The 20099-nt window shown below is 39.3% G+C and overlaps 1 protein-coding gene across 1 annotated transcript; it reads right to left on the bottom strand.

Moving 5' to 3' along the window:
• Positions 1–12589: 12589 nt before the first annotated feature.
• On the bottom strand, positions 12590–20099 carry LOC133623212 (eosinophil peroxidase-like). Its single transcript, XM_061986302.1, has 16 exons — positions 19932–20099; positions 19690–19774; positions 17903–18078; positions 17686–17818; positions 17477–17603; positions 17195–17401; positions 16760–17114; positions 16540–16700; positions 16215–16473; positions 15984–16154; positions 15677–15914; positions 15412–15611; positions 15290–15313; positions 14644–14676; positions 13454–13516; positions 12590–13361 (listed from the first exon to the last, which is right to left on the bottom strand). The coding sequence occupies exons 1-16, from the start codon at positions 19984–19986 to the stop codon at positions 12937–12939; spliced, it is 2712 nt and encodes a 903-aa protein (XP_061842286.1). The 5' UTR covers positions 19987–20099; the 3' UTR covers positions 12590–12936.

The raw sequence follows: 20099 nt of genomic DNA, 5'->3' as shown, positions 1-20099 counted from the left end.
GTATCAGATATTTTCATGTCAGTGTGAACACTGCAATTCCGATTTTTTCTCATTGGACCCAGGCCTCTTTCGTATGTGGAAATAAATCGGATATGTATGTGATGCGTCCTCAATGTGAATGTTACTGCAATGCGTACGCATTCAAAAAGCGATAAACGTCATAATTATTCACCAAAATAGACGGTTATAAAATGAATAGTTAACAACAGAACAGAAAATAGGAGCAAAGTGTTTTAGGAACTCTCTTGAACCTTCCATCACTCACTGCTCTTCAAGCAAACATCGAAGCAAATTATCTCGTAAAACTGTGAGAGCCAAAATACTTGTACTTTTCCTTCTTAATCTTCCACACACAATAATTGGTAAATGCTGACTTTGATTGCACAAAAATCCTTGAATTTGCCATAAATGCACCGGCGAGAGCTGAGGCCATTTTTATTTCCGTAAACACTGCAGCGTGCGCGACGTCATGTCCGCGGGCAGGTCATATTGCATTCACATTAGAAATCACCTTTTTTTGTTTATATTAAAAAGATCGGATTTGACAAAAAATCTAAATTGGACATCTGACTCGAATGCACTTTTCCTTTTTGGATATCTGTGTTTGTGGCCACAACATTAGGTACACCAACACGAGCCAATGAAATTAATAAGTGCTGCATTTTTGTTGACAAACATAAAATAAAGACAAATTGATCAATACTATTTACGATTTTTTGTTGAATTGTCTTTTTTTTTGTGTGTACATAGCAAGCACTATTTTAATTGATATCTGATTTACCTTATTTTGTATAAATATGGGAAAATCATTGAAAAAGTACTAACCGTGTTACAGAAAAGGTCAGTTAGAATAATACACAATTTCAATTATAAGGAACACTCAAATCCTGTATGTATTAAATCAAAAATGTTGAAAGTCAATGAATTGTTGCAATCTCAAACAGTTAAATTATGTACCAAGCAAAGTATAACATGCTATCCAAAAAATAAAAATAAATATACTTTAGGGAAAAATGTAATTTAAAACATTTGTATGCACTAGCTGAAATTTTGAGTTAATAAAGAAATTAAGTCAAAGTACTAATATGATCCAGTTTAAGAAACTGTTCAAACTCAAAGTGTTTACAAAATAGGAGGAAGAATCCTGATAAACATCTTAAAACATTCTAGTAAATGAGACAATCTATTACATATTCAGCAAATTATGTAAATTACCACTTTTTTAATTATCTCTGCATTTGAACTTTATTGGTTCATTTATTGACAGATTGACAACAATGCTCTGCTTCTTCTTTCTACTTTTGTTGCACCATATTGTATATACCCTGCGACCCTGAAGAGGACAAGCGGTAGAAAATGGATGGATGGATATTGTAATTACCCTAACCATAACAATCTAATTACATTGTTTGACATTTTTCCAACATTTTTGGCGGTGTCCTAACCTTTTCCACTGAAGGCCAGAGAGAAATATGAGAGGATGCTGCTTAGATTAGTTTTATGTACTTATTTTTTGTAAATAAAAAAAAAACAATAAAAATAAAAGGCTAAAAACAGTTAATTATACATCTTAAAACTAGTTTGTCGTTAGTGGCTATTAACATTTCAACCTTTTCCCTTTCCTCTGTGTCTTTCTTTTTGCTCCTTTCCGCCCCATATTTGCAGATTTTTTTGTTTTTTTGTTTTGTTTAAGTTATTTTCTACAATTAAACAACAAACCACAGTGCAAAAATGGCCCCCTAGCCACACGTTGGACTTCCCTGCCTAATTATGTGCCTGATTCGATGATACTTTGATATACTTAAGTCCAATAATTAATTTAAAAACGGTGCTGCTGCAATGTTCAGAACGAAGGAAGTGAGTGACATAACGTTCTACCATCGAATCAATACAAAATGTTTTACAATATAATTAAGACATTTAAGACAACCTCTACTCTCAAAACTGCCATTTTTCCAATATTATTATAACAACAATGATGACGATTGTATATTGTATTATTATTGTATTGTATTGTATGTAATTGTGCATATGACAACTGAAAATTTTCATCCAAACTATTTGATTTTAATTTGAATTATGATTGTTTCATGAGGATTTTTTCAGATTTTAATGTTATAATTATTTAATTTCATTACTATTTTTATGATTAAATATTATTTTTATTTTTGCCTTCTTGTTATTTTCTGTACGGCGCTTGGAATTGCTTTGTGTACAAATTGTGCACCCCAAAAAAACTTGCCTTGCCTATTTCTTATTATTTAAGAGAGAATGCATATCAGTGTGTGTATTAAGCTTTGAATACAGCAGGTTATGTATGATTGTTGGGGATGCAATAGGATACGAGTAAGAGTAAATGTACAGCACATACTTTGAAGGCTCAAATCCACAGGTGGAGGGCCACAACTTCTTTCCAGTTACTTTGTGTACCAGCACCATCTTCTGGTCAATTTATGAACACATGTCTCACAGGTTAGGTGAGCCTGACAGAAATAAAATCAATAATCAAAATAAGAGCATCCATTAGAATAACTAAGCTGACATTTCACCCCAGCTGTCAAAAAGAACAAGGTTTTGTGACATAATGATGGAGAAATACACAGAGTGCTGAATAAAAACAGGTAAAATGATTTGAAAGGGGCTGAGTTACAGTACAAGTTCCATTAAAGATACACTAAAGGGTGAGGGTCAAAGGTCATGTGTTTTGCATGCAGTCAAAACAATATGGAATGGCAATTTAATCCATTCAGTGATTAACCCTTTAAAGCCTAAACCACTATATAATTGACAATTCCAATTATTTGAAACTGGAGCTTTTATTGGTCTTTCTGAACATTTTATATATTTTTTTTTAAATATCCATACATTTATTTTGGCCAACACAGATAGACACTAGGGTCAATTTAGCATTGCTAATCAGCCTATCCCCAGGTGCGTGTCTTTGGAGGTGGGAGGAGGCCGCAGTACCCGAAAAGAACCCACACAGTCACGGGGAGAACATGCAAACTCCACACAGAAAGACTCTGAGCCCGGAAATCTAACCCAGGACCTTCTCGCTGTGAGGCACAAGCGCTAACCACCTCCACCGCGCTGCCCCAATTTCCATGTATGATTTGCAATTTGTATCATATTTGAGATTACAAAATATCATACAAAGCAAAAGATAAATAAACCGAAATATCTTTCTTGTTAGTTCTAAACATAAAAAGCACTTTATTAAATGGTGGAATGGATTTAGTAAAGAAATCAAACAATGTACTAATATGATCCACTTCAAGAAACTATTCAAACATAAAGTGTTTACAAAGTACAAAGAAGAACCATGATAAACATTCTGAATTTATTTCATCCATCCATTCATTTTCAAGATAATCTTACTCATCTCACCGTATTAAATATAATTTACTTCCCCTAATTATTATTTATTTATTTATTTTTATTGTTATTACTTATGGAGTATATTGTGAATAAATTGAGAACAGGAAGTGAACAAAAGTTTTAGCAACTGCTATGTGAAGGAAAAGGGGTAGGATTAAATCAACTCTACTTCTTCCTACTCCTTTTCGAACATGTTGAATAGAGAAACTGGAAATGGTGATGTACCATGTTGTATGCATGCATGTTCCTAATAAACTCAAACTCAACTCAACATCGTCATCTTGCCCGAGCTGCTCCAGATCACTTGAATTCACATTCTTCATCATTATCATCTTCAATGTTGTAATTATTTGTCATCTAAAAAAAAAAAAAAAAATAAAGTAAAAAAAGCCAACTTTATTTTATTTTGATTTTATTTTTGAAAAAATGTTCTCTCTTATAAAAATTAGAAATTAATCATTTATTATTGCAACACACATCGGGTAATCACAACAAAATACAGCAAATTTGATTTGTATATTTTACCTTTAAATATACCACATTGTGTTTTGATTGATTGATTGATTGAAACTTTTTATTAGTAGATTGCACAGTACAGTACATATTCCGTACAATTGACCACTTAAATGGTAACACCCGAATAAGTTTTACAACTTGTTTAAGTCAAGGTCCACGTTAATCAATTCATGGTAATGTAATGTAAACATATTTGTTTATTTGAAAAATCTAGACTATGTTGCTCAATGGTATTTATAATGCATGTAATGCAATAAAATGCCAATGACTAATTTAGAGTTAAACTTAGACTTCCTTTATTGTCATTAAAATTTGAATTTTGCAGTAAAGATAAGAACGAAATATCGTTGCATTAGCTCGTTGTAGTGCAGGATAAAAGAGCAATAAGGTGCAGATATAAATAGATTTACTGTACAGATAAATATATTGCACTTGTGCATAGGCATCCACGTTTACGGATGTATTTTATATTGTCTTTATATTCCAGCGAGTTAATTCGTTTTTGAGTGGAATTGAGTGAATTATTATGATGCGTTCAAGAGTCTCGTGGTCTGAGGGAAGACTCTTGAACGCATCATGATAATCACATTACCTAACTGCCATTTCAAATTTGATACAGACAATATTAACAGTTGTACCATTAAATATTATTATTATTAAGTATTTTCAAATTGTATTAACGTGTTAACTGTTTAAAAAATAATGTTTTTCTTACCTCGTCTCTTTCAAATTTGGCAGTTTCTCTTCAAAAATCAGGTGTCTTGTTTCTTCTTTGTGAATCAGGTGTCTTGTTTCTTCTTTGTTCAGCCCTCTAAAAAGCCAATTACTGCCCTCTCGTGGAGGATGCGTTTAATTCATGTTTTTCAGATGTCAGGCTTGATTAGAAAACAACAAATTACACTGAAGATGTAGACTTGTAAAGGGCTCAAAAAAAAATAAGTTCAGTTCAGTTCAGTTCAGTTTCAGTTTATTTCGAACATGTGTAACTGCTGTGTACCCGTCCCGCCAAGAACCCACAAACAGGCTGGATTGGATGATATGGTTCTTTACTGGTAGCTGCAATGAGTGATCAGAACGCACATACACACAATATGTGGTTAGCACCTCTGCTGATTTCGATGTCATTAGCAGAGAACAGGAAGTCTGCCCAAGTACATAACATTTTCATATTTTTACAATTACATGAAATACAATTACAGATGTGACTTATACAATGGCTTTTAACAGTATACTTTTTAACGTGTGTGATCGTATAGTGGTTTTAACTTGCTTTTATCTTTACTGGTATTACAATTAATTCAATACAACATATTCTTTACTTGTTTTTTAACCAACATCATCCTTTTTTATATATTTATGAAATAGAAAATAGAAAAATACAAAGTACAATACAAGACATGACACAAATAATTAAATGGACTTTTAGCACTCTCTGGTGGTGACTAGCGAATATGACAGACCACGTTGTTCGCATGTTAAAATGGCGAACAATACAAATTTAAATATGAACGTCTTGACACGTAAAACGCACATAGTGCAACAATTATTACCTGCAATGAGTGATCAGAACGCACATACACACAATATGTGGTTAGCACCTCTGCTGATTTCGATGTCTACAGGGGGAAAATAATATCGACTTCAGTGCAAAATAGTAATACATCTGACGTGAGCAACAACCAATTCAAAACGAAAATTCCACAACATAGCATTTCAACTGCTGTTAAATAACTGTATCTTACAATAAATCTCACGTTAGCTTTAGTGTAATATATAATATTTTGCGGAGCAATATCAGAACGTGGCTTACCATTAGCAGAGGACAGGAAGTCTGCCAATAAGCTTCCGGTTTGCGGTCATATTTACAGACTTTCAGGTACCAGCAGGTGACGCAATTGGACCTCTCATTGCATAACAAACAATATACATATTTTAGCAGGAATTTCACTCAAATAATCAAAGTATTTCTTATAGCCGTTACATATGCATACAATACAATCACATATTTCCAGTTGTTTCATTACAGCACGTCCGAAAAGGAGTAGGAAGAAGCTGAGCCTATTTAATCCTACTCCCTTTCATACCATAGCAATTGTATCGTATTTCCTTGTTTTCTGTAACAGAACAGTGAACGAATAAATAATAAATAAATAATATACCACAGTAAGTAAACAAATATTAAACACATAAATAATCGTTGTCTCAATTAAAAAAAAAACAAAAAAAACAAGGGTTCAAGATCCATCCATCCATCCATCCATTTTCTACCGCTTATTCCGTTTGGGGTCGCGGGGGCGCTGGAGCCTATCTCAGCTACAATCGGGCGGAAGGCGGGGTACACCCTGGACAAGTCGCCACCTCATCGCAGGGCCAACACAATGTTCATCATAATTATTGTTCTTAATCCATTCCATAATGCTAAAGGTTGTAAGTGTTGTTTGATTGATTGAATGATTGAGACTTCTATTAGTAGGTTGCACAGTGAAGTACATATTCCGTACAATTGACCACTAAATGGTAACACCCGAATAAGTTTTTCAACTTATTTAAGTCGGGGTCCACTTAAATTGATTCATGATACAGATATATACTATCATATATACTATCATCATAATACAGTCATCACACAAGATAATCATCAGGGTGTATACATTGAATTATTTACATTATTTACAATTCGGGGGGGTGGGGGGGGGGGGGGGTGGTAGGTTTGGGTGTTATCATCAGTCATCAACAATTGAGAACAGAGCAATGGATATTGGAACAGTGTAGGTCTGACTTGGCAGGATATGTACAGCAAGTAGTGGACATAGAGAGAGAGAGAGAGAGAGAGAGAGAGAGAGAGAGAGAGAGAGAGAGAGAGAGAGAGAGAGAGAGAGAGAGAGAGAGAGAGAGAGAGAGATCAGAAGGCATAAGAAAAGTATCTACATTTGATTGTTTACATTTGATTATTAACAATCTGGGGAGGGTGTTAGTTTGGGGTTGAAGTTGCCTGGAGGTGTACTTTTATTGCGGTTTTGAAGGAGGGTAGAGATGTCCTTTCTTTTATACCTGTTGGGAGTGCATTCCACATTTATGTGGCATAGAAAGAGAATGAGTTAAGACCTTTGTTAGATCGGAATCTGGGTTTAACGTGGTTAGTGGAGCTCCCCCTGGTGTTGTGGTTATGGCGGTCATTTACGTTAAGGAAGTAGTTTGACATGTACTTCGGTATTAGGGAGGTGTAGCGGATTTTATAGACTAGGCTCAGTGCAAGTTGTTTTACTCTGTCCTCCACTCTGAGCCAGCCCACTTTGGAGAAGTGGGTAGGAGTGAGGTGGGATCTGGAGTGGAGGTCTAGAAGTAATCTGACTAGCTTGTTCTGGGATGTTTGGAGTTTAGATTTGAGGGTTTTGGAGGTGCTAGGGTACCAGGAGGTGCATGCGTAATCGAAAAAGGGTTGAACGAGAGTTCCCGCTAGAATCCTCATGGTGCTTTTGTTGACCAGAGAGGAGATTCTATAGAGAAATCTCGTTTGTTGGTTGACCTTTTTGATTACCTTGGTTGCCATTTTATCACAGGAAAGATTAGCCTCTAGAATGGAACCTAGGTGGGTGACCTCATCCTTCCTGGTGATAACATTGTCACCCACTTTTATAGTGAAGTCATTGACTTTCTTAAGGTTGATGTGGGACCCAAACAGGATGGATTCCGTTTTACCCAAGTGTATGGATAGCTTGTTGTCAGCGAGCCAGGTGCAAGTTCTACAGAGTTCAGCACTGAGGATTTTCTCCACCTGTGACTTGTCCTTGTCTGATACCAGCAGGGCCGAGTCATACGCAAACAAAAACAATTCACAGTCGTATGCCGATGACAAGACGTTTATGTATACTAGGAACAGTAAAGGCCCCAATATACTGCCTTGGGGGACTCCACAGCTCACTGAGAGGGGGGGGGGGGGGACACGGTGCCGTTCACCTCTACCACCTGTTCCCTCCCCTCCAAGTAAGATTGCATCCAGCTCGATGAGGTTTTGTCAAATCTGATTGCTCTGAGCTTATCCAACAGTATAGCGTGGTCAACGGTGTCAAAGGCCTTCTGAAAATCCAGCATGACCATGCCGCAGTATTTGCCCGCGTCCACCTCATGTTTGATGTGGTCGGTCAGATAGAGAAGGCATGTGTCAGTGGAGTGGTTAGTTCTAAAGCCGGATTGGAATTTGTACATGAGTTTATTGGTGGCAAGGTAACCATCGACCTGTTCATAAACTATTTTTTCCATTACTTTCGAAATGGAACTGAGAATAGAAACAGGTCGGTAGTTGCCAGGTTCTAATTTGCTTCCTTTTTTAAAGAGTGGAGTTACTCTTGCTATCTTAAAATCTTTTGGTACTTGGCCTTGTGAAATTGAGAGGTTTATTATGTGCGTGATGATTGGGGCAATGATGGAGGCAGAGTCCCTGAGGAATCTGGAGGGGATATTGTCAAGGCCGGTGGCCTTGTTTGGGTGGAGCGCGCTCAATTTTTTAAGCACCTCATCAGCTGTGACCATTTCTAATTTGAAATCATTGTTGGATACTCCTAGCTTTCTGTAGAAGGCTTTAATGTGTTCTACACCAAAGTGACCAGAGTGGTGGGACAGCTTGTTGACAAGAGTTGCGGCTATGCTGGTGAAAAAGGCGTTAAGTCTGCTTGCTACCTCCATTTTGTCTGTAATGAGGGAGTCACCCTCCTTGATGCTGATGTTGGTGAGTCTGGTTTTAAGTTTTTGTCTGCAACCGGGAAGCTGGTTGTTGAGAATTTTCCAGAGCTCACGTGGCTTATTTGTGTTTTCCTCTATTTTGTCGTTAATGTAATTTTTTTTAAGGATTTAGTCAGGTTAGTTGACTTATTTCTTAATTTATTGCATTGCTTTTTGAGAGTTGAAAGGAGTGATTTGAGGTTGTTATTATTGGGTTGTTTATCTACTTCTGTTTTACACTTTTGGTATTCGGAGTATTTTCTGTCTCTGTCTTTTATGGCAGCTAGTAGGTCCGGATTCATCCATGGTTCAGAGCGGGCTTTGATCCTGACTGTTTTCACGGGAGCCATGTCATTTAGTATCTTTAGGAACGCTGTTTTGAAGCGATCCCAAGCAACATCGACCAGGTTGCTCGCGAGCACAGGGGACCAGTCCCACTCATCCAATTTTGAATTGAAATTATCACTGGAGTATTTTTTAAGGGATCTGGATTGGGCTGTTATGTGGCCATTGGCTTTGGGTTTAGCTATTTTGCGGGTGCAGAAGGTTAGATAGTGGTCGCTAAGACCACAGATCATGACCCCACTATTTTTTATTTTAGGCTGGTCTGAAGTGAGAATGAGATCTATGCAGTCACGTGCGGTGAGGTTCATGGCTGGTGAGGCACTGACTTCATCACAGTCAGATTTACAAACATATGAACCCTAAAGAGTATCTTATTCACCATTTGTTTGGCAGCAGTTAACGGGTTATGTTTAAAAGCTCATACCAGCATTCTTCCCTGCTTGGCACTCAGCATCAAGGGTTGGAATTGGGGGTTAAATCACCAAAAATGATTCCCGAGTGCGGCGCCGCTGCTGCCCTCTGCTCCCCTCACCTCCCATGTGGGTGATCATGGGATGGGTCAAATGCAGAGGACAAATTTCACCACACCTAGTGTGCGTGTGACAATCATTGGTACTTTAACATAAGTTTAACTTTACACATACAAACTGTAGCACAAAAAAAAGCACATTTAATTAAAAAAACGTTATTATGGTCTTACCTTTACTTATAAGTGCGGGAACAGTGGTGTTCGTGTTGGAGGAGTTGTGAATGAATGAAATATGAAATCAGTGCTGCAGTCTGCAGGTGTACCTAATGTTGTGTCCCTGCAGTCGTTCACGGCTCCTCCGGCGCAAGCATTGTTGTTTTTGCACTTTTTGGCTTCTTGTTAAGTGACTTTTTTTGGGTGGATTCGGTCTTGCACGTGGAGGGTTTGGGTGTGGGCTTTGGTTGGTGTGGCGCTCCCGTCGGGCGTGCATTCTGCGGCGGGGGTGCATTAACCGACACCATGAGGCGGGATTACTGCGAGCCTCACACAGTGCATCTTTGCAGCAGTTTTATGATTGCTCAGCACAAGAAATACTTTACACACATACAGTTGTTGACAAAATACACTGTACATTATATACCTCAGCTAACTAAACTATGGAAATGTATAATATAATTCATATAGCAATACTGTCTCACTGCACAGCAGGCCAGCAGTTAGCCGAGTCCGTAATCCATGTTGAGGCACAACTGAGTGACGTGCCTCAACTGGCTGCTGATCACCTCACCGTCTCTTCTCAGTATTTGAACGGCAAATGTGAAAATTCAGCGATTTTGAATAAAAATAATCTAAAACTGGTGAAGTTAAATGGAAAATAACTTTATAGTATAATTACTGAATACATATAACAATTTAATTAATTTTTTTTCTTTTTACATTTTTTTTCTTTCCATGATGGCAGGTGAGGCCCTGCCTCCAGTGACCGCACGTCACTGGATTTATGGTTGATTGGGTGGAATCACACACCCTTGTAGGTAGTGTTATTAGCTGGGAAAGACCGTGTAGATTACAAAACTTGCTGTAGGATATGAAGACAGGCGCCTCTCTGCGTTGAATATCTGTGTTCAGATCTCCAGTTATAATTTTCTCCATGTTGTCTGCCCCAGCCAAGCACTCCTCCAAAGCCCCATAGAAATCACTCTGATTAGGGGGTCTGTAAACAGTCCCTATCAGTACCGGCTTAGCGTATGTGCATACACATGTTTTAAATTAGATTAAGTTTCGCATTATCGGGTTTAATTTGCATACTTGCGCCACTGTGCTGCTCAATAAAAAGTTAGGGCTATTCGACTAAATTGTAGACAGTTCTTACTTTAAGAGCCAACGTACTCTGCAGTGGACAACATTTGGTCTATTTCTTTTGTCAGAGTTACACATGGGAGAAAAACAAAGACCCCATATTATGCGCAACACTGCAGAGGTTCTTAGGAGGTTAAAATGTCAAATGCAAGATCCTCAAAAGTTTTACTTCAACAAATGATGTGTCATAAATTAAAACCCAAGCAATATGTTTACACTGGTCCAAGATCCTCAATACAACAGGAGCGCTATGCTGTTTTTAATCACCCACTCCAAAAGCGCTATATAGTCAAAGATCATCTTGACAGTGCTCTAGTGCAGTATTTTTCAACCTTTTCTGAGCCAAGGCACATTTTATTCATTGAAAAAATCCAGAGGCACAAAACCAGCAGAAATCATTGAAAAATGAAACTCAGCAGCCGATATTGTGCTGGTGGGGTGACTCAGATACATCCAACCAGGCAGCAACCTCCATCCCGGCCGCCACCACCAGTTCGTCTGCATGCCAAGCCGCAAACCCCAGCTAGGTCAGCGCCTGTCCCCGCTCCTCGGCTAGCTCCTGTCCCCGCTCCTCGGGTAGCTCATGTCCCCGCTCCTCGGCTAGCTCCTGTCCCCGCTCCTCGGCTAGCTCCTGTCCCCGCACCACGCCAAGCTTCGCCGCCTGTACCTGCACCACGCCAAGCTTCGCCGCCTGTACCTGCACCACGCCAAGACCCGCCACCTGTACCTGCACCACACCAAGACCTGCCGCCTGTATCTGCACTACGCCAAGACCCGCCGCCTGTACCTGCACTACGGCAAGACCCGCCGCCTGTACCTGCACTACGCCAATACCCAAGCCAAGACCCAAGCCAAGACTTGTCTGCTGCCGCGTCCACGCCTGCCACATCTGCTGCCGCGTCCAAGCCTGCCAAGACGGCGCCGATGCGCCCACCACTCCGTCGACCACTGGTGTGGCCGCTCCCTGGTCGTCCGCCTCACCAAGTGCGCCCACCTCCTAGTCGGCCACGAATGTGGCCATTCCCTGGGCGCCCGCCTCGCCTGCTGCAGCGGCGTTCCACTCGCCGCCGCCACTTGACCTTGCCTTTGGTTGTGCTCCTGTGAGTTTGTTTTGGTTGTCATGGTCACTCATTGTGTTCACCTGTCTCTAATTAGTGCTCGGCCGCTCACCTGCTTCCCGAGCGCTAATCAGAGGCATTATTTAAGTTGCCTTTGCCAGTCACTCGTTCTGCCTTCGTTGTCTTGTTGTCACACCGGCTTATATCTGATTCTGACCAAGTAAGTTTCCATGTCCATGCCCTAGTTTCTGTTAAAGAGTAACTTTTTGTGTTTTAGGCACGATTGCCTTTTTTTTCTTGTTTTGTTTGCGTTTGTGGTAGTTTGGATTATTTATGTTAATAAATCCAAGGATTATTTATGTTAATAAATCCAAGCCTACCTTCACGCTGTCGTCCGGAGCCGTCTTTTGCGATGGAAGAACAACCCCGCAGCAAGCTGCGACCCCCATGTGACATGGAAAGGATAATGCAGGTATAAAGTAGACAAAAAATGTACTGTAGTAGCAATATAAAATATAACATATATCTAATATTTACATATTATATATACAGTATATGATATATAGTGATATATTATATTATATTATATTTTTATATAATATATACAATATATAACAATTACCATGTACATATCTTACTGAAAGATCAATAAAAATCTTTGTCACTGTAAGTGGCACACCATGAAGCGTGCTTGATTATGTGTTCTTTATTGGTATGTCTTCAATTAAATCCAACTCACAAGAAATCAGGAAACGTTTGCTTTTATTCAAGAAGCTCCAATAGTATATCTTAATGACGGTTAAATAAACAGCGTGAAGGCTGGGACAAGAAAAAGATTTAAAAAGGCAGAAATAATTACAAAAAATAAAAAGTGATAACTTCATACTATTTTTTTCCCGGAGTCTGGTATTGTAGTTTATATTTATATCGTTTACACGGCTCTTCGTTTGTGCACTCCCACATGGTCACATAATTCCTATTTTGTAACAACTTGTGATGGTGGATCAATTCTTCTCTAACTGTATTTATTGAGGTGTGCATGTTTATTTTTTCCGGACTGTACAAGAGTGCTTTGTTTTGACTACAGCTCTACTACTCAGTAAAGATCAGATGCCCTGAGAAGTAGCTGTCTCTGGTCAGACCATTGCCACCGTAGTTGGCCACAAGCCATACCTCATCTCCTACTCCCAGCGAGAGGTACGTGCTTCCACTGGCTGTGATGTAACCGTCTTGCCTGGTAGTGAATGAATGCAGGATCAACTCTCCATTGCGCAACAGGTCCACACTGGCCGCGTGGTCATAGATGGTACAGTGGAATTGGAATTCGTACACCCCGGCATATGGGCATGTAAATTTGCCACTGTTGGTGTCATAGCTGTTCTGTCCATTGTAGATGGTCTCGCGGAATGGTATTGGCACACCAGGACTGGGGTAGTTGTTGCCTAGTCTCACAGAGTAGGCCACATGATAGCTGGAGGATCTGGAGGATCCGGAGGGGCTTGAGGGGCCAGGTGGTCCTGAAAAAAATGTATATATAAATACCATTTGGCCTTAGAAAGTTCAGATCTTTGCCACTGTGATATCAGTGGTATTGTTATGTCTGACTCACCCTGTGGCCCTGGGGGTCCAGGAGGTCCAGGAGGTCCAGGGTGTCCATAGGGTTTGGGGGTTTCTGAAATATATTAGGTGGAGAACCAGGAGGTTATTTCCATACCCAAGTACTAGATGTACTAGGTGTGTCCCAAAATATATTTCTCACTCCCAATACGATATTGGAACCTTGTGTATTGGCCGATATCAACAATAATCCGATATATCAGTCCGAATCATCGTACATAGTAAATCTGTCACTGTTTTAAATACCGACCATTGTTCTTTGAGTAATGTCATTTGATCAAGCCTTTTCTACCATTCCACACTACAAAATGATAAAAGTAAATAACTAGACTTTAGAATAAGCTAGAGCAGTGGTTCTTAAACCTTTTTCACCAAATACCGTCCCAGAAACCAGTTGGATCCCCAAGTACCACCACAATGACCAACATTAAAATAAAGTAGCGTAATAGGCCTAAGTATTCATTAAAAACACAGCAAAAGTTTCATTTGACAATTGTATTTAATCATTTTGGCCACTGTAACAATACACACATTTCGAACAGTAACACTGTGTTTGAGTACATAAGAAAATAAAACACCGTACTTAAATAATAAATCAAACAAGGTTATTTTGCACATAATTAAGTGGTTCTTTGGCGTACCACTAGATGAACCACAGTTGGAGAATCACTGGGCTCGCGTCTATCCTACACACTTCTATAATTTTATACTGTGGAATGATAGAATGACAATGGCAATAAAGTTACTCAGAGAACAATGGCAGGTATAAAAAAAACACTAACCATAGGACAGATGTTTGCTTTTGAAGTGGAGCATAAATTTGTTTTTGCGACACCTATTCGTCACAACAATTCACTAAATTAGACACATGACACAGTAAGGTGAATGACGCGGACACCTTTGTCACTGGATACTTTCTGAGACGCTTCTGCTTTGGAGACTTTGTATGTGTAAGTAACATGCAACTATAATTATTTGAGACTTATTTATGTTGCAGGACTTCTTGTATCTGAGTTTTAAGATGCAAGCCGATACCATCCCATTGTTTCAGTTTTTTGCTGGTATCGGGCAGATATCCAAAATCACTATCGAATTTAGACACCCAAACCAAGTATGAAACAAAAGTATTCGCACAATATATTGTGTGTTATATGAACAGATTTCAGAAAAAGTTGGATTTACCTGGTGCGGAGGGGGTAGTCATGTTTGAATCGCCTATTAAACACAACAAATAAAGATTGAAAATCAAACAAGTATTTCAAAATACTAATATTTGCAACATTGTTAGATGTTAAAATACATTTAAGAACCCCCAAAATAAGTTGGATTTAACTGGTGGGTAAGGGGTAGTAGTAGTAGTAGTTGAATAGCCTATATAAAATGTAAATTAAAGATGGGAAATTGAATTAGTATTTCAAAATACAAATATTAGCACTGTTATTGTTAGATGTAAGAATAGATTTTAGAAACCCCAAAATAGGTTGGATATACCTGGTGGGTAAGGAGTAGTAGTAGTAGTACCGGTAGTTGAATAGCCCATACAGCAGGTAAATTAAAGATGGGAAATTAAATTAGTATTTCAAAATACAAATGTTTGCACTGTTATTGTTAGATGTAAGAATATATTTTAGAATCCCCCACAAATTGTTGGATTTACCTGGTGGGTAAGGAGTCGGTTATGTAACAAAAAAGAAAGTTGATGCGGAAATTAGTATTTTATATACGTACAGTATATCATACTGGCAAAACGTAATGTAAATCATTCCAAATAATCTCATAATTTGATTACAAGTGTATGTTAGAAAAGGTAGTTCTGTGCTTTACATACCTGGTTTAGGGAAAGATCCATGTTCTATAACACATATAATGAAGAATAAGGAAGTCAGTCATTCCAAAACACAAAGCCATTAACATTAATTTCGTCCAATAGATTTCAGTGGTAGGACTCACCATCCTCCTGCCATGGAGTGAGGTCCAGTGAAGGGATGTCAGCACATTTGGTGTAACCGGAACCTCGTGGTCGGAACAGGAAGGGATTTTTTGGAACTTCAATCACACCAGTGTTGTCACAGACGATGCGGGAAAATGACGTTGCCAACAAAGCGGCTCTCTGGGCCTTGGTGAATACTCCTTCGTTCTCCCACCAAAATCTAAAAACAACTTTTGATATCAAAACTGAGTTTGTAAGAGAGAGCAGCCTAAACATTTTTCATACCTGTCTCCCTCGCGAACCTTGCTGAACTGAGTTCCAATCAGGCAGGCAAATAGGGGACCAACTCTTCCTCCGGACACAAGAGGTTCTACTATTCCTCCGAGCCATAGATCGATGTTATCAGGCGTGCCATACAGCTCTATCAGCTTCTTGGCCAAGTCGTCGTTTTTCAGCACTTTAGCCAACTCTGTCTCATTTTGAGGTTGTGACAGACCACAGAACTTACGCCATTTGTTGTATCCTGAGAAAGGGTAAAGATGAAAAACACTCTGGAGACGATGCACTGTGTGCAAAAAGAATAAATGAATACCTGGGATGCCATGGTCTCGGCCACGCTGCATATTGAGAGAGGCCAGATCAAGTGCAAACTCAAAGGAGAATTTAAACAGCATGTCTCTCAGTTCATCCGTAATGACGGCCTCCTGGACATTCAACTTAGCCGGCCGACCCAGTTGCCCCCTCAAGAGAAGGTCTATACCACCTGAAATGATTGAAGTGTGTTACGCAGGGTAGGGTAAAACAGCTACAGATGTGGCTCTACCTTCAAAAACAACCCTCCATGGTGTGTTCAAGGCTGTGTGCAGCAATGGAGAGGGGAACACCGGGTGTTCCTCGTAACTACCGTCAAGCCGGAATACGAAGGGTTGAATCATAGAGTGGCCAAAGCGAAAGGCAGCTGCTCCGAATGCATTGGAGACAGTAGGGTCCACGGTCTTATCATAGCCGGGGTAGGTGGACAACTTCTTGGATATTACTTCTGGACCGACGATGAGCTTCAAGAAGTCTCTGAATGTGATAATCTGGAAGACAACAACAATATTAATTTGCACTTGATTATTATTTATGCGGCTGAGTCTCGTTCTCACCTGTAAATATGCTCCATTGATTTTGCGTGCTTCTTGGTAGATTCTCTCTCCATTCCACTTTGGATTTAGTTGTCGCAGGGCTCGAGCCAGTCGGTTGTGCTCCCGCAAGAAGAGCGTGTGAAGTGAGGTCAAAAAAATGTTCTCATTGGTGCGTTCATCCCCTTCAAAGTTAACATGAAGTCAGATGGATTCTGTTACGATCAACACATCTGTTACTCACCTGATAGAAAGCAAAGCACTTCCTGGGCTTCGGGGTCGTTGGTGATCCGGGCTCGGGTTGCACACAAGTTGGCTCCCATAGTGGTGAAGGGCAGCAATTCTCGGCCTTTGTCAGTGAACTCTGTATTGACCTTCAGCAAACCCTCATCCGTGTCAAGGTTGCGTAGAGCCTTTGCTTTGGCATCTTCTGAGCCATACACCTGATTCGCGTCAATGTATGATGTGAGGGCGTTCAACTGTTGCCGCACGTTGGCTGCGCCAAAGATGGAGCCTGTGGGGCCAGTCCCACACGTGGTACTCGAGCGGAAGAAGGCGATGCACTCCTGGGAGCCGAAACGTGGACCATTCTTGGGAATCTGTTTAGAGGACAATGTGTGAGTTTGTGAGGATGTGTTTTTGATGTTTTCTTTTTGGAGGACAATGTTGAGACAATGACCTCGATGGGGAAGCAAGGTTCGGTGCGCTCGCAGCTCTCGTCACAGTCAATGCCGTTACTGAACGAACGGATGACCGGAGAATGAGGTGTGAGAGTCAGGTCGTGGTCCATCCACTGTCCAAAGGCGGTCAAGAGGTGAGTAAATTCCTGGTCGTTCACCACATTAGCGATTGGTGTGGTCAGAACACGATTGGACACCTCTCGGACCTGATGGAGGATATTATTTAACTCAAAATTTCACATAGATGACCTCAATCTAAGCTAAAATGAATGATGGTATACCTTAGGAAGAACGAAGCCGTTGAGCTTCTCAGGCTCAAACCCCCGAGGCACAGTGAGTCCATCCTGGTACTCAGCAGGCAGGAAGCGTGCAAAGGGAATGTTTGAGGCTCCCAATCGGGGTTTATGCCTGCAGGCAAGTGGGATTAGCTAATTAATTACGAAAAACCAAAACTTGGGACGGGGAAAACAGCCCGGAAGAGAGATATTACTTGTTGTTGCAGACGCCGGTTATGGTACGAAAGACGTCAACGTTGGGTGTTGTCCTGCAAGAGGGGTCGCGTTGTCGAGGTGCGCAGCCTGTCAGATCTGAAACGAACTCCAAATCCTCCTCAGACAGCAGATCTGACAACACACACAAATCACCAGTGATTAACAGGGTACCATTGACAGGGTCTTATTGATACTTGGTGTTGTACCCCCACTCACCGGTTGCGTTGAGCGAACGTCTCTGACGTCTTTCCGCCGATCTTTTGATAATATCCAGTGCATTGTTCATGTAATCAGAAGATCGGGCTATCTCACGGGTGACTCCCATAGGCTGCTTGAGAACGCGCAACACATCCTGAGGTCTGGCTGAGTTCCGTTTGACACGCTCAAGGCACCTGTCGGGGGCATCAACCGGTGCCATATGACAATGCAAAGTCTGAACACTTAACCAGAACATTCTAAAGACATCAACTTCAAGAGCTGAGGTATAATAGTTTAACAAACTGTTTTGTCAAATCTATGGAACAGTCGACCTCTGCACACATTCAAATAATTATTTTAAAGCTATCTTAAAACACTTTTATTTGCCAAAGAGTATACAATTTGCTTTTTGACACAGTGAAATGATGATTTTATGGAATGAAATTGTTTTTATTGACACAGAATTAGGGCCTCTCCACCCCGTACGCAGAACACACAATTTGTGGGCGTAAAGGAGCGCATATAACATGTCAATTAATGAATGACAGGGCCCTTCATAAGAACTTTCATTATAAATTGATTCCTAGCCCCTTCCTGCTTTGTAACTGAGAAGAATATAATGGCAGATTTCCCCTCGTTCTTCCAGTAGCTCCTGTGGCGCACAGCATTAGTGCTAGTTTGGCAAGGCATAAGCTACAAGTTTCAAATTCCGTTTGAGGTAGCGAGGTCTATAAATGTAATGTAATGACGTTGAAATTGTTATTTTTGCACTAAAAGAAATAACGAGGGAACAATATATTTCCCATGAATTTGTTTTAGCACAAACGATGCATGACATTTTTTTAAAGTAAAAAAGTACAAAAAATGTTTCACATTAATGGAAAAAGTGTGAACAAATAACAAATAAAATTCTGCCGAGAACCCCAAATTGCAGGTAACATTTGTTTTTAATTACTTATTTAATCACTTCTTCTTATTGTACTGCTGTTTGTTTTGAGTTTTTACTAGTTGCTCTGGTGCACAGCAATATTGTTAGGGATGATCTAGAAAAAAATAAAAAATAAAAATAAAAATAAAAATAAAAATAAAAATAAAAATAAAAATAAAAATAAAAATAAAAATAAAAATAAAATATATATATGTATATATATATTTATACGTTAGGTTAGGAAAAATTACAGAGGCTATTTCATCCTTGCAAGCTTGTTTTGCAGGTGTCCCTGCTCTTCAGGGGATTTTGAAGATGGTGTCCCTGCTCTCAGGGGATTTTGAAGAGCAAGGACACCATCTTCAAAATCCCCTGAAGAGCAGGGACACCTGCAAAACAAGCTTGTAGGGATGAAATAGCCTCTGTGTTTTTTCCTGACCTAACGTATATTCTGCTCTACCACGGTATTGTGCACTGTATAACGGATAAACCACAGAAACCGACTATATATATATATATATATATATATATATATATATATATATATATATATATATATATATATATATATATATATTTATATATATATATATATATATATATATTTATATATATATATATGTGTATATATATATATATATATATATATATATATATATATATATATATATATATATATATATAATGTATTAATGTATGTATATATTACAGACACTTCTCTGAAGATACAATGCTAGGAAAGTTAATAATAATAGTATCAAAAACATTTGAAAAGAATTACAATAAATGAGATGTATTTATTTAAAAAAATAAGCATATCAATTATTTGTCTTCGAGTTAATTTCTTTCTTCAATAGAAAAAAAAGCGTAAACTCACTCTTGTCTTGAATATTCATATGCAGAGTCCACTTTGGTGATGGCAGCGTTGACAGCTCTTTGAATTTCCTCCCTGCTCACTTGTTCTAAAAGCAAATATTATAATAATGATATATGTAAAGCATCCTGCAATGAAGATGGGGACTCGGTGCCGACCCACGTCCACAGTCATTCAACATTGCTCGGGATGAGAATACTGTAAAGCAGTGTAAAATGTACACAGTAAAATGTGTTTGTACTTACGAGCATTCACTTGCAGCCAAAGCACTGCAAGCAAGAGGCATAAATGCCGAAACATTTTGGGAAAGTCAAAGATTATATTCCACAAACTCACATAAAAATGAAAAAGATGAACATAAAAAGCGAAGAGAACCTGCCACGAAGCACTAATGCGTGCAAGTGTGGAGCGCA

Source organism: Nerophis lumbriciformis, linkage group LG12 (assembly GCF_033978685.3).
Source record: "Nerophis lumbriciformis linkage group LG12, RoL_Nlum_v2.1, whole genome shotgun sequence".
NCBI lineage: Eukaryota > Metazoa > Chordata > Actinopteri > Syngnathiformes > Syngnathidae > Nerophis > Nerophis lumbriciformis.
This window is presented reverse-complemented; position numbering and strand designations above follow the sequence as displayed.